This window comes from Oncorhynchus keta, chromosome 22, assembly GCF_023373465.1.
Source record: "Oncorhynchus keta strain PuntledgeMale-10-30-2019 chromosome 22, Oket_V2, whole genome shotgun sequence".
Lineage (NCBI taxonomy): Eukaryota > Metazoa > Chordata > Actinopteri > Salmoniformes > Salmonidae > Oncorhynchus > Oncorhynchus keta.
The window spans coordinates 40,922,232-40,938,221 of record NC_068442.1 but is presented as its reverse complement, the minus strand read 5'-3'; the positions used below and the strand labels follow the sequence as shown (position 1 = coordinate 40,938,221).

At 44.6% G+C, this 15,990-nt stretch overlaps 1 protein-coding gene across 8 annotated transcripts in view; it reads right to left on the bottom strand.

Annotated features, from left to right (window-relative positions):
- LOC118401499 (dual specificity protein phosphatase CDC14AB-like) overlaps positions 1-15,990 on the bottom strand; it is a 72,721-nt gene that overhangs the window by 45,230 nt on the left and 11,501 nt on the right. For all 8 annotated transcript variants that reach the window (XM_035799059.2, XM_035799065.2, XM_035799060.2 and 5 more), the window contains 3 exons: positions 13,413-13,505; positions 9,829-9,908; positions 5,067-5,133 (listed from right to left, as the gene is read on the bottom strand). In XM_035799059.2, coding sequence (XP_035654952.1) covers positions 5,067-5,133; positions 9,829-9,908; positions 13,413-13,505 — 240 coding nt within the window. The remainder of the gene's footprint in view (positions 1-5,066; positions 5,134-9,828; positions 9,909-13,412; positions 13,506-15,990) is intronic.

Below are 15,990 nucleotides of genomic sequence, written 5' to 3'. Positions count from 1 at the left end.
TGCTCTCTCTTCGTCCGCCCACGTGTTCTCGCACACGGGAGAGCTTCTGGTCAGCGGGGTGGTGGCACCGGGATCCTCATCTCTCCCAAGTGGTCATTCTCTCTTTCTCCCCTTACCCATCTGTCTATCGCCTCCTTTGAATTCCATGCTGTCACAGTTACCAGCCCTTTCAAGCTTAACATCCTTATCATTTATCGCCCTCCAGGTTCCCTCGAAGGGGAGAGTTCATCAATGAGCTTGATGCCTTGATAAGCTCCTTTCCTGAGGACGGCTCACCTCTCACAGTTCTGGGCGACTTTAACCTCCCACGTCTACCTTTGACTCATTCCTCTCTGCCTCCTTCTTTCCACTCCTCTCCTCTTTTGACCTCACCCTCTCACCTTCCCCCCTACTCACAAGGCAGGCAATACGCTCGACCTCATCTTTACTAGATGCTGTTCTTCCACTAACCTCATTGCAACTCCCCTCCAAGTCTCCGACCACTACCTTGTATCCTTTTCCCTCTCGCTCTCATCCAACACTTCCCACACTGCCCGAGATTTACTCGGATGGTATCGCGCCGTCCCAACCTTCGCTCTCTCTCCCCGCTACTCTCTCCTCTTCCATCCTATCATCTCTTCCCTCTGCTCAAACATTCTCCAACCTATCTCCTGATTCTGCCTCCTCAACCCTCTCCTCCCTTTCTGCATCCTTTGACTCTCTATGTCCCCTATCCTCCAGGCCGGCTCGGTCCTCCCCTCCCGCTCCGTGGCTCGACGACTCATTGCGAGCTCACAGAACAGGGCTCCGGGCAGCCGAGCGGAAATGGAGGAAAACTCGCCTCCCTGCGGACCTGGCATCCTTTCACTCCCTCCTCTCTACATTTTCCTCCTCTGTCTCTGCTGCTAAAGCCACTTTCTACCACTCTAAATTCCAAGCATCTGCCTCTAACCCTAGGAAGCTCTTTGCCACCTTCTCCTCCCTCCTGAATCCTCCTCCCCCTCCTCCTCCCTCTCTGCAGATGACTTCGTCAACCATTTTGAAAAGGTTGAGGACATCCGATCCTCGTTTGCAAAGTCAAACGACACCGCTGGTTCTGCTCACACACTGCCCTACCCTGTGCTCTGACCTCTTTCTCCCCTCTCTCTCCAGATGAAATCTCGCGTCTTGTGACGGCCGGCCGCCCGCCCAACAACCTGCCCGCTTGACCCTATCCCCTCCTCTCTTCTCCAGACCATTTCCGGAGACCTTCTCCCTTACCTCACCTCGCTCATCAACTCATCCCTGACCGCTGGCTACGTCCCTTCCGTCTTCAAGAGAGCGAGAGTTGCACCCTTCTGAAAAAACCTACACTCGATCCCTCCGATGTCAACAACTACAGACCAGTATCCCTTCTTTCTTTTCTCTCAAACTCTTGAACGTGCCGTCCTTGGCCAGCTCTCCCGCTATCTCTCTCAGAATGACCTTCTTGATCCAAATCAGTCAGGTCAAGACTAGTCATTCAACTGAGACTGCTCTTCTCTGTATCACGGAGGCGCTCCGCACTGCTAACTCTCTCTCCTCTGCTCTCATCCTTCTAGACCTATCGGCTGCCTTCGATACTGTGAACCATCAGATCCTCCTCTCCACCCTCTCCGAGTTGGGCATCTCCGGCGCGGCCCACGCTTGGATTGCGTCCTATCTGACAGGTCGCTCCTACCAGGTGGCGTGGCGAGAATGAATCACCACGCGCTCTCACCACTGGTGTCCCCCAGGGCTCTGTTCCATGCCCTCTCCTATTCTCGCTATACACCAAGTCACTTGGCTCTGTCATAACCTCACATGGTCTCTCCTATCATTGCTATGCAGACGACACACAATTAATCTTCTCCTTTCCCCCTTCTGATGACCAGGTGGCGAATCGCATCTCTGCATGTCTGGCAGACATATCAGTGTGGATGACGGATCACCACCTCAAGCTGAACCTCGGCAAGACGGAGCTGCTCTTCCTCCCGGGGAAGGACTGCCCGTTCCATGATCTCGCCATCACGGTTGACAACTCCATTGTGTCCTCCTCCCAGAGCGCTAAGAACCTTGGCGTGATCCTGGACAACACCCTGTCGTTCTCAACTAACATCAAGGCGGTGGCCCGTTCCTGTAGGTTCATGCTCTACAACATCCGCAGAGTACGACCCTGCCTCACACAGGAAGCGGCGCAGGTCCTAATCCAGGCACTTGTCATCTCCCGTCTGGATTACTGCAACTCGCTGTTGGCTGGGCTCCCTGCCTGTGCCATTAAACCCCTACAACTCATCCAGAACGCCGCAGCCCATCTGGTGTTCAACCTTCCCAAGTTCTCTCACGTCACCCCGCTCCTCCGCTCTCTCCACTGGCTTCCAGTTGAAGCTCGCATCCGCTACAAGACCATGGTGCTTGCCTACGGAGCTGTGAGGGGAACGGAAACCTCAGTACCTCCAGGCTCTGATCAGGCCCTACACCCAAACAAGGGCACTGCGTTCATCCACCTCTGGCCTGCTCGCCTCCCTACCACTGAGGAAGTACAGTTCCCGCTCAGCCCAGTCAAAACTGTTCGCTGCTCTGGCCTCCCAATGGTGGAACAAACTCCCTCACGACGCCAGGACAGCGGAGTCAATCACCACCTTCCGGAGACACCTGAAACCCTACCTCTTTAAGGAATACCTAGGATAGGATAAAGTAATCCTTCTCACCCCCCTTAAAAGATTTAGATGCACTATTGTAAAGTGGCTGTTCCACTGGATGTCATAAGGTGAATGCACCAATTTGTAAGTCGCTCTGGATAAGAGCGTCTGCTAAATGACTTAAATGTAATGTAAAACCAAGGTGAAAATCTGTCGTTCTGCCCCTGAACGAGGCAGTTTTTTATTTATTTTTATTTATTTCACCTTTATTTAACCAGGTAGGCTAGTTGAGAACAAGTTCTCATTTGCAACTGCGACCTGGCCAAGATAAAGCATAGCAGTGTGAACAGACAACACAGAGTTACACATGGAGTAAACAATTAGCAAGTCAATAACACAGTAGAAAAAAAAAAATGGGCAGTCTATATACAATGTGTGCAAAAGGCATGAGGAGGTAGGCGAATAATACAATTTTGCAGATTAACACTGGAGTGATAAATGATCAGATGGGCATGTACAGGTAGAGATATTGGTGTGCAAAAGAGCAGAAAAGTAAATAAATAAAAACAGTATGGGAATGAGGTAGGTGAAAAGGGTGAGCTATTTACCAATAGACTATGTACAGCTGCAGCGATCGGTTAGCTGCTCGGATAGCTGATGTTTGAAGTTGGTGAGGAGATAAGTCTCCAACTTCAGCGATTTTTGCAATTCGTTCCAGTTAACCCACGGTTCCTTGGCAGTCATTGAAAATAAGAATGTGTTCTTAACTGACTTGCCTAGTTAAATAAAGGTATGAAAATTTAAAAAAAAATATATATATATATTTTTTTTTAAATCGGCGCCCAAAAATACAGATTTCCTATTGCTATGAAAACTTTTAATTAGGGATTATTTCATGGGCCGTTCTGATTAATCGGTTCACCTCTAGTTTCAACCAAGTGTTGATGCTAAGTACGTAATAAGTTCACATCATCCCATTTTAAAAGGAGGCCCTCAATTCCATGTCAAAACGTGGACAGAACCTTTGTAGCTAAAAATACAGCACAAGCACTGTAAAGCTTTCTCCATGACTTCCAGCAACTAAATGGACTAATTGCACACACTACACAGAAATATACAGGAAAAAAAGCCTAAGGTGGCACCATAAAGATGTTCTGGGTTTTGTTTGTATAGTTCTCATTCCCTTTTGACCACTAGATTTGCCAATAAATACAGGGAACGTTCTGAGAGACCCTGCATCTACAGGGAACGTTCTACCCAAATACTGACCTCCATGTCTGATCGGAGGAGGCTTAGTCAGCCATGATAAGAACAGACCGAGGCACACACTGCCGGCACCATAAGTCCCCAGCTTAGCCACTGTGAGAGAGCGAGCGTGTGCCTTCGTCCATGTACCTGCAGGGAAGTGTGCCCCACATGCTGTGCCACGTGAGTCCATGCTACCTTCCTACTGCTCACCATCCCCCCCCAACAAAGTAGAACACCCTCATACCCCATAGACTACACACAACATAGGATCCTCCACCCACCCGGACTACAGAACTCTGCCCTCAGTCTGGGATTATGGTCTTAATAATGCTAGGTCAGGATGTGCGGGCAAAGCTGTAAACAAAGACACTTCTTTAGACTGCTATGGCAGGTTTGTTTGACCATGGAATCTCAATGCAATTTTGGTTGGATAAAAGCAGGTTATTTAAGCAATAAGACCTGAGGGAGTCTGGTACATGGCCAATATACCACGGCTAAGGACTGTTCTTAAGCACGACAACACTGAGTGCCTGGATACAGCCGTTAGCAAAATATTCCATGGCTATCCCCAGAGGTGCCTTATTGCTATTATAAACGGGTTACCAAAGTAATTAGAGCAGTAAAAATATATGTTTCGTCATACCCGTGGTATACGATACCACGGCTGTCTGCCAAATCAGCATTCAGGCCACGAACCACACAGTTTATAATTGGTCCTATGAGACAGATGAAAAACTTTCATTTGTAACCCCCGTCACACTGCAAGACTCATCCTAACCCATTACGTTGAAATAGGTCTAGATTTCCTCAGTTTAGGCTGAAGGTGTTATTAACTTCAGGTTATGATGCATAAATACCATGTAGATGGTTTGGGGTTTCAAATAATTTGGTAACTCATACAGAATTAAGGTAATTACACATCAACATTGACATGTGTAGTTAACCTAAGGACAGAACGAAAATAAGTACTGTGTTTACATTTAGGGTACCATGGTAGTTACTGAGTAACTGAAGACCAGCATCACTTCCTGTAAAGTGTTAGTTTGCCTTGGATATAAAAAGTGCTTAGAATGGTGATAGAGGGAGGAAGAGAGGGCGCAGGAGGAAAGCAATCAAGATATGTTACAAAAATTATTAAAGTTCAATGTAACATTACAATTAACTGTAAATCCAATAACTCCATAAATACACACAACTCACTTTCCGGATTCCTTGTAGGCAGTCGAGAATCGTCAGGTTGTATGTGCAATTTCCAAACGAGGCATCCCTGAAAAACAAAGACATGAAGGCGTGAGTGAACGATTCATTGAAAAATGAGTGAGTGATAAGAGTGTCGCAATGAACACATCAGACATTGGAAAAACTGGAGCCCACACATGGGTACTTATAGGTAGAGTTATGGATGGATAAGAGGGGTATACAAGGTTCTCTTTGAATAGGGTAAGCTATATATTCTCCATGTTTTCCTAAGTACTTCAGAGAGATTGGCAGAGGACAGCCAATGTAGCATCCTCATCCCCCTAGGACCATGCCTCAGGACTACCTGACGAACTCCTTGCTGTCCCCAGTCCGACTGGCCGTGCTGCTGCTCCAGTTTCAACTGGTCTGCATTATTATTGTACTATGCCGGTCATTTATGAACATTTGAACATCTTGGCCATGTTCTGTTATAATCTCTACCCGGCACAGCCAGAAGAGGACCCCACATAGCCTGGTTCCTCTAGGTTTCGGCCTTTCTAGGGAGTTTTTCCTAGCCACCATGCTTCTACACCTGCATTGCTTGCTGTTTGGGGTTTTAGGCTGGGTTTCTGTACAGCACTTTGAGATATCAGCTGATGTACGAAGGGCTATATAAATAAATGTGATTTGATAACAACCCTCCAGACACACACCCATATCAGATTCAAAATACAGCAAACATCCCCATTGCACTTGCACACAGACACAAATAAGCAATAGATGCACTATTGTAAAGTGACTGTTCCACTGGATCTCATAAGGTGAATGCACCAATTTGTAAGTCGCTCTGGATAAGAGCGTCTGCTAAATGACTTAAATGTAAATGTAACCCTCTATCCAAACCTGTAAAATAATGATATCATCTTCGTGGGACATGGGTACCAAGAGGAATGCTCCAATAGAACCAGGCATTGCGCCAGGACAACATTGAGGTCACCATACACTTCTCAGATGACATCCTAGATCTAGAACCCCTGATATAAAGGCTGTGGGTGACACTGAGTCACCTTGGAAACAATTACCATTTGCAGTGTCTCATATCATGGGATAGATGGACACTAAATAATAGGCCAGAGACAAAGGAGAATAAAAAAAATGTTGTTTTCAAACAGAGCTCGAAACAGGGCTCTGAATATTCATGGTGCAAAGCGGAAGACCTTCTCCATGTTCTTATGGGGATGTTGCGTGCTGAGTTGGCCCTGAGAGAGAACACCAGACAATGTGGGAGAGATTTTTCTAGAGATATCCTTCACAAAATCCAAGCATTTGCATTGCAGCCCTATTTGGCCTAGCCAATAACATAGTTTGTCTCAAAAACACATTTATGCACACACAAACTGAATGTACATTATGCGCAAGTTTACTTGATTCCTCATTTCATATGCATATTGTAGATGGCAGAAAGAATCTGGGTCAAAGTCAGCTGTTGTGTTCCCTTTCCACTCTTGGAGTGAAGCTGCAGGCTGTGAGCGTTCTGCTACTGACAAGAACATCAACGTGAATGGGAAGAGGTTCAACCAAGAACCTTCAAGAGGCCACCTACACAAAGCAGTGCGGCGGAAGCATGAGGAGCTCAGTTACCGTGACACCACACACAGAAAAAACATTTGTGCATGTGTGTGATTATATGCCACAATGTGTTGAGTCTCTGTATCGTAATGTGTATCAATGTACTACTGTGCGTGTGAGTCAGTCCGTTTCCCTGTCATGACAGTGTAGCAATACCATCTCAAACTCCAGTCTGCACACAGCTAAAATAAGTCAACCACTAATTAGTAGGGCTGTGATGATACCAGTACCGTAATAGTTTTTCCATGTAAAAAAATAAAACACAAAGCAGGTCAAACTCCTTGGTCCTTTAAAAACCTGCAGTATGTAAAATATTGCGTTATATAGCTTGGAAAATAAATAAATGTGACTCTGGATGACAAAATAATGATAATTGTTGCCAACATTTGGGCCGTTTCTCTAAACAATTCAAATCCGCTTCGTATTTTATTTCCTTGTCACAATACTAGTGAATATTGCAATACAGGTATTGTCCCTGCCCTACTAATTATGTGAGCTGAGGACCGGGGTACAGTCTGTCCCTCCATCACCCCCTCCCTCCATCCCAGCTTGCTAATATTCTAACCACACTGACTGACCCTCTGAAGGGAACCACTGGGGAGAGATGGAAGAAAAGTCAAGGTCAAAGGCCCAGTTAGAAATAGACTTTCTAAAAGTAGCTCAGAGATATCCATCAAACCCAGTTCAAAATTAAACAAAAAAAAAGTGCTGGCTTCACAGAGTGGAAGGAGGAGGGTTGGTCCAGCCTCTTTACACAACTATGGAAAACAAGGCCTATATGCTGTAGTTTAGGTGGGAATGAACACATAGCTCTTAAAGCAATTCAAATTGCTGTTTGACTTTAGTCATTTGTGTTCGTAATTCCTCAAGCTAACACTGGGGGAAATGAAATGAACATTACAGTTTGAAGAAGTGATGGACCAGAGAGCCTAATAATGGAATGATGAGAACGCCATCCCCTTCTTCGCCCTTCTCCCCTTGTTCATTCTTCATCAATTTCAACATATTATGCAAGTGCCATCCCATTTGCTAGAGGCCCATTACAACTAATGTAAACTGTCAAAAGCTCCATTCTCTCCAAACAAGCAGGCAGGTTGAGACAAGCCCGCAGGGCCAATATCTGTCACTATCATAACTCAAGCCAACAATACCCAAATCAATCCTAGAGCCTGGCTGCCAACCCGTGTCACAGGGCAATGAATCACAGTCTTTGTGGACAAGACAAGTAAAGAAAGCAGTCATACAGGTCAATTTAGTGGTAGAGAATGGCAGAGAGTGGGTAAAACATCAACATGCTTTCACTTTATTTACCAGACGACGTAACCTCGCTGTCCCTCATTAAATGTTCCCCTCCACCCAAATTCCTGACCTCCATGTGGAGTTTGGTTGGAATGCCGATGGGACGGTGGTCATGAGGGTGTGACTCACTCCACAGTTCATTAGGAAAGAGCTGGTGAGATAAGGCTATTTGCTACAGACTCGAGTATAGCCAACACACACACACACACACACGACTATAGCCTCGTTCCTGGTATTTGTTCAAGGAAAAAGGTCAAACTAACACTGAGGTGAATAATTGCAAAAACAATCCTAACCAATCCTAAAATTATAGCTTGGAAAACAGTAGCCCCATCATAATTCCAAATTAAAGATCTTAATCTAATCCAGCTATCTATTCTAAACAGTCCACTCCATCCAGATGCATGACAACTGTTTGTTTGTTTGTGTTATGACGAGACAAACAAACCAGGCTAACATCAGGATTAAACAATGTGTGCACGTAACAGCGGTGTGAGTGATATAACATTCTTGTTTATTCCATTTACCACGTTCACTCCTCTGAAATGTCATCCAATCCTATTAAAAAGTGTGATTCTGCTGATCCACAATAGGCATAGATGTCTTATGCTACGGGAAAGCAGATCAGTCCATGTTATGCTCGGGAGAGAGTGGTTGGAATATCCAGAGTAAAAAACAAATGTGTGTTCTGTTTCAGAGTAGGGCAGATCTAATAACTGAAGAAAATGTTTTGGCTAAACTTGTAGGATATAGAAAATGTTTCGTCATTGCCACAAACCTACCTGGGAAAGCTACAGACCGTACTATATGAAGTATAATTACTTTCAGAGAGGGCATAGAATCTGTTTTTTCAGGTCTAATACCTGACCTGGTTGAACGACACGAGACACTCCGGAAGTTATTGGAGCCTCAGGTAATACGTCATTATGTACACATACAGTAGCAGTCAAAAGTTTGGACACACCTAGTCATTTAAGGCTTTATCTTTATTTTTTACAATTTTCTACATTGTAGAATAATAATGAAGACATCAAAACTATGAAATAACACTTGGAATCATGTGCCAATTTTTATTTAACAATGAAAGTCAATTAAGAACAAAAGGGTTTTGCCGGGTCTACCCCGGCAAAACCCAAATGACGTTGGGCCAATTGCGTGCCGCCCTATGGGACTCCCAAGCACAGCTGGATATGATACAGCCTGGATTCGAACCAGGGACTGTAGTGACTCCTCTTGCACTGAGATGCAGTGCCTTAGACCGCTGCGCCATTCGGGAGCCCAGTTCCATATATTTGTATTTGTTTAACACTTTTTGGGGTTACTACATAATTCCATTAAATAATATGTTAATTCATAGTTTTGATGTCTTTACTATTATTCTACAATGTAGAAAATGGTAAAAAATAAAGAAAAACCCTGGAATGAGTAGGTGTCCAAACTTTTGAATGATACTGTATACACACAGGCCCAATCTACTGTTAAGACACACACATCCTGTTAATAAGAGGATGAAGACACAGAGGGAGCTGTGTCCCGGGCCTGTCTTGTCAGGTGGCGCTGTGTCCCGGGCCTGTCTTGTCAGGTGGCGCTGTGTCCCGGGCCTGTCTTGTCAGGTGGCGCTGTGTCCCGGGCCTGTCTTGTCAGGTGGCGCTGTGTCCCGGGCCTGTCTTTGTCAGGTGAAGCTGTGACCCGGGTCTATGTCAGGTGCAGCTGTGACCCGGGTCTTTGTCAGGTGCAGCTGTGACGTAAGGCAATTAGCCAAGATGTGCTTCCTAGACAATTATCAAATGATTGTTTCTGTGGTTAGAAATCATGCTGCTGTGTGGTAGAGTGGACATGGCTAGTCTGGTATTACCTGAAGGGAAGATATGAAGCATTGGAGCCTGACATCAGAGCCCTGTAGGCCTCCTCTGGGGTCTTCTTTAGGTAGATGACCTGGTAGATAGACAGGAGAGAAGAGAAAGACAAAAAGAAAGAGCGAGAGAAAGAGTAAGAGAGAGTAAGAGAGAGCGAGACAGAGGAAGTGTGAGAGAACGCAGTTAGTAAACCATGGCTTGGAATCACTGAAGCCACAGTTCATTCCCTCATTTTGGTAATCCTTCAGCTTCCTGATTTACTCAGGTTTTGAAAATATTTGTTCTTAGAGCACTAATATAAAACAGGGAATGTAACAAGGACCAACACATGTGACCAACACATCTGCTATTTCATTTCCACTGAAGATGTAGAGAATTAAGCAGAACTATGAACACAGTAAACAAAGAACGTAAACAAACCCTCTGGAAATAACGAAACTGGTCTCGGAGAATTTCATATTATTCTGTACGTAAATCCCGGACACTCCATTTTAAAAAAAATGAATTCAACATGTAAAGTATTGGTCCCATGTTTCATGAGCTGATATAAAAGATCCCAGAAATCAGCCATACACACAAAAAGCTTACTCTCAAGTTGTGCGCAAATTTGTTTCCATCCCCATTAGTGAACATTTCTCCTTTGTCATGAGATTCCATCCATCTGACAGGTGTGGCATATCAAGAAGCTGATTAACAGCATGATCATTATACAGGTGCACCTTGTGTTGGGGACAATAAAAGGCCACTCAAATGTGCAGATGTCACAGAACACAATGCCACTGATGTCTCAAATTCTGAGCGAGAGCGCAACTACATGCTGACTGCAGGAATGTCCACCAGAGCTGTTGCCAGAGAATTGAATGCTCATTTCTCTACCATAAGCCACCTCCAAAATTATTTTATAGAATTTGGCACTAAGTCCAACCGGCCTCACAACTGCAGACCACGTGTATGGCGTCATGTGGGCGAGAGGTTCGCTGATGTCAATGTTGTGAAAAGAGTGCCCCATGGTGGCGGTGGGGTTATGGGCAGGCATAAGCTACGGACAACGAACACAATTGCATTTTATTGATTGCAATTTGAATGCACAGAGATACCGTGATGAGATCCTGAGGCCCATTGTTGTGCGAATCATTCACCGCCATCACCTCAACTTTCAGCATGATCATGCTGTGACCAACAGATGCATATCTGTATTCCCGGTCATGTGAAATCCATACATCAGGGCCTAATGAATTTATTTCAATTGACTGATTTCTTTCTATGAACTTTAACAGGTCCGACCAGCGCTGGTGTGAAAATGTTGAATGGAAGATTTGTCTTGAAGGAGGCTTGTATGGGAGAGTGGGCTTGTGTATGCAGCTTGTATATCAGTAGGTCTGGTGACATGGAGGCCAAGCAGTGCATGAAGCCTGTGTCCCCTCAGCAAATAGAACAGAGCTTTGTTATTGCTGCTCCCACTTCATGAAATATTCACCAGTCAGACAACTGGATACTGCTGAAATGCACCAGCTTAAAGTCTACTGCTGGTGTGTGTGTGTGTGTGTGTGTGTTGTCCCACGTGACACAGAATTTGGAGTCCCACAGGGACAGCTGTTCGTCCCACACATATAATTCTCTTGGGTTCAAAGCGGGTGACTGGTATTAAAACATCTGTAACAAGAGCAGGCCCAGGAGGACTCAACGGAGCCCACACAATCACCTGACCGGATCAATGTAGACCCACTTGGAGAGAAAACAACAGGGAGGAAAGCCCTGCCACCTTCCCTGCATGTTCTCTCATTATTAAAGACAACACAATCCCCCTAGGCTAAATAGCTAGACACACTGCAGAACAGAGGTTACAACATTGCAGACAAACCTCACATCCCATCTAAGTGGATAAACGCAGTTCGTCAGGCTCGATATTGATTTCTGAATGCCATGTCCTCTGTGTGCATTTGTGAGCCAATGACTCGTGCAGAGGAAATAAATGATATGGCCTGGTTTTGAAAGAGGTGCTGATATTTCAGTCATTGAATGGGGAGTTCATCTTGGGCTTCGGGTCAGGGTTCAGGCTAAATTTAGCGGAGCGCCTCGCCTTGTGCATCTACCCTTGAGAGATTGTCTAGGAAGGAATAAATGACAGCAGTTTTAATAGGGTCACTGAGTGACAGATTAGACACACCATCAATGCAATTCAACTCCCACAACCCACAAGGTCATCAGTCTCCTATTGGCCAATACAGGAAATGTAAAGGGAAAAGTGACAGGATCTATTTGGTGAGTGGATCAAATCCTATTTTTGTTTGGAAAGTGCTGTAAATACATTATTTCTAGCATGGACAGACATTGACAAGCATCTGATCATGTGTCAATATGGCTAGTGTCTAGACATGCTGACAGGACTAAACTAGCATGTGAACAGTTGGGCATAGGATAGCATGATGTACAGGGTTCAGCTCAGGGGTGGGTGTGTTGGGGGGGGTATTATGGCACGCAACTGTCCTCCTGCCACTGTCAACCAGGATTAGATGCCAAATCCAGATTATAATCCAGCAAGGCCCCTGCTGCAACGATGCTTCAAATCTCATCCCAGAGCTATGAGACTGGGGCCCTGCCTGGGTTGGCTAACAAGACCACGGTCCTTATTCAATCCAACCCTGGCCATTATAAGTATATACTTTGGGATGTATATAGACTAGCTAGTTAAGAAAACCATGTTAACTGTGAGAAACTCAACAACTGCATTTTACCAATCATTGTCATAGCCATTAAGGGCGAAAACCAGAAGGGCTGATAGAGCCTATATCATGTTTCTAGTCCAGGCAGGGCATCACAATGAAAAAATATTCAGAGAAGGGCCTTACATTACATGCAAAGTGTGTCATGACAGTTGCTTTTCCTCTGTCTGTTCCCTTGGGGTAAGGACTGGGCACAGTCCACTGAGTAAATACTAGTGACCCACATTGCCTGAAAAGATCATCATGCCATTGCCGGGCTCTGTCATAAGGCATGTCCTCATCATAGCATAACAACAGAAGAACCGGATAAATCCCCTCATTTACTGCCATGTGACAGAGCGGCCAGCTGGCAAGAGATGCCGTCACACATTACAGTCAAGGCTGGTATCCGACTGGGAGTGAAAGGACAGCCTTCAACCATGTCTGGCAGCAAGGGACCAAATGAATAGGGACTAATGCAACAGGAGCTGCTGGGCATTCAAAGGGGGCAGGAAGATGGGGTCACTGTGGCAGGACAATAGGGCTGTCTATAGCAGTCCTCTCCCATACGTTTCTCCAAGAGTCAGAGAGAGACCTGGCTGGAAGGGGTTGTGCCACCTTAAAAGGAAATCAGCACTGACTGAAAGAAGCCCTGAAAAAAAGGCCTGGGTAGACAATACTGCAGATACAACAAAAACAACACGCTAGGGGAAAAGTGCATAGGGGCCATCTGGGTACATTGATACTAATGCAAAATGAGTTGAGCTGCATTTTGTTGAGGGGTGCAGCATGACGCAATGGCCCAATATAAGCTTTTTTCTCCTTGCCTAACTTCCTTCCCTGCAGAGAGAGGAGAGAGATAGATAGAAGGCAATACTCACAGCATAGGCAGCAATTAAAACAGCAGCATTAGCCCTTTTCCGCTGGTCAAAGCTGGTGTAGTGCACGATTCGCTTTCTGGTCAGTGTGAACGACTGCAGACAAAAGGAGAAAAAACACGTAAGAAAAAAAACGAATCGCATTCATTTAGAACCTCTTCACATTAGAGCTATTTAGATTAGAATAATTGATAAAGATATGCACAAACACTGGATGAGTAACAGAAAACTCAACCACGTCGAAACAACAGTTAGGTGACCAAAGATTGTACAGTACTGTGTATGACGTATTCCTATCTAGCTTAGAAATACACTAGTCCTATAAATACTAGTGTTCATGAAACATACAGAAATCAACAACGATAAACTCAGCAGCCTCCTATTTTGCACTCAATAAGAAAGACACAAGAACGTGGCAGTTTTGGGGCTAATTAATAGACCTAAAGGCACATCTGGTTCTGGCTTGTATATGATATTACACTAGGCTATATTATTTGGACAGATGCAGATAGACGCTGGGGCAGCTGCTGCTCAGACGCTCAGGACACCACCGATCCGCTAGGGATGCAGGAAGAGGAGCCGCTGGCAGATGGGCTGCCGGTGTATGCCGCGGTCAGTGTTCTCGTTCAGAATCACTGCCCGAGTAGGCCAAAGCACTCAGAAGCAGCACAGGCAAGCTAGAAGATAGACGCATCCATCCATACACATAGTCACTGCTACACAGGGCTAATCAGCAATATGAGGAACATGCTTGGGTCTCTAGCCTAATTGAAGTTGGTTATGGAAATGAAACCACAAAGGCTTGTAAGGACAAACCCAGTCCCCCCCATCACGCAAATTATGTTTACAGGGGTGGATCCAAAAATACATGTGTAAAGTGATAAACTAATTAAGTCATGCGCTAGACATTTTATAGTTATAAAGTAGCATGTGCTTTTTTTCCCTCCTTTGACAAAACAAAAGCTGATTCAAAGGGGGTGTGGCAGATTTCAAAACTCTTCCACGAAGGACTATCCTCAATGAAAAGGTGTCTATCGAGGAGGGGAGGTCACTTTGACCGGTTTCCTGGTCACAGAGAAAAGAGGACAGAGGCAAGAGAGAGGGTGGTGGATGGACTTTTGCCCAAATTAGAAAAATGCCAATATCATCATCATCATCATCATCTCAGCCTGAGGGAAGCAACCTACAGTGGGGCAAAAAAGTATTTAGTCAGCAACCAATTGTGCAAGTTCTCTCACTTAAAAAGATGAGGCCTGTAATTTTCATCATAGGTACACTTCAACTATGACAGACAAAATGAGAAATAAAATCCAGAAAATCACATTGTAGGATTTTTAATTAATTTATTTGCAAATTATGGTGGAAAATAAGTATTTGGTCAATAACAAAAGCTTCCAACCATAATTTGCAAATAAATTCATTTAAAAAAATCCTACAATGTGATTTTCAGGGATTTTTTTTTCAGGGATTTTTTTTGCCCCACTGTAGTTCTTGCATTCAATGGCAACAATATGCTAGTCTTCATACGAAGAAAATGCTTTATCACAGAAAAATGTAGCCTACTGTCAGTGTTCCCAATACATTGACGGCTATGAGCAATAGGACATAGCCTACAATGCACTGTGGGAGAAATAGACCCAATCTGCTCTAATACTTTCACTTTATACGTAAAATACTTAGACTAACTAACAAGGCTTCTAGAGGATGTAGGCCTCTGGGTAAAGGTCAGGGTTAAAACAGGTGAACTGCATCGCTAAGCAGGTTAAGCCAGACCAACCGGAAGCCAGGCCAGACACAAGCATGAGTGGTGAGAGGATGTGGAAATGGGGTAGGTGAGTGGGGGCAACACATATCAAATGGGCTCTGTACGTCCCAGATCAAGTTCCACAGATATGGGATGTTCACATCCTCCAAACGGTGTCATTTCTTAAATCAGGGTTGTCCACTTTTCCTGTCATTTTTTTAATTTATTTTTTATTTTTTTTACATCTCAGCTTTCATGTACCAGATTCAAACCAATGGAGGTTCAAAGGAATGCTGTCCCTAAGGCAACACACTATTGACAACACAAACACTGGAAGGCAAAGCGTGGTAGCATGGACTGGGAGGGAGGGAGAGACAGCCATAAAAACATCATGCTTGATTGAGACTTTACCTTCAACACTGACCAACACCTACATATGACAGATCTACAGATCGTCTGCTTCAACGGAAAAATGACAGGACAAAAAGACGCAGAACCTCTATTAATTAAACTCTCTTTATGAGAGCAACATTCATAAATGGGGTAGAAAGGCATGAGTTAGACTAAATTGGCAACTTTATTGGTGTGTGTCTGGGAAGTTGGGAGCTAGTTGGGAGGTTTTGGCCTGGTGGGCTTTTAAAAAGGGCAATTGAGAGCTGAAAATTGAGTAGGCATAGCGAAAACTTCACATCTCCTTTACCTCACATACCTCTGAATATAATTGAGATTGCTGAACAATAAACATATTGGGAGAATTTAAGCACCCAGAATGACAACCATAACTCAAATTCTCAGGTTAGCCTAACAGCAACTGAATTCATGTAAAAATTGGCATTA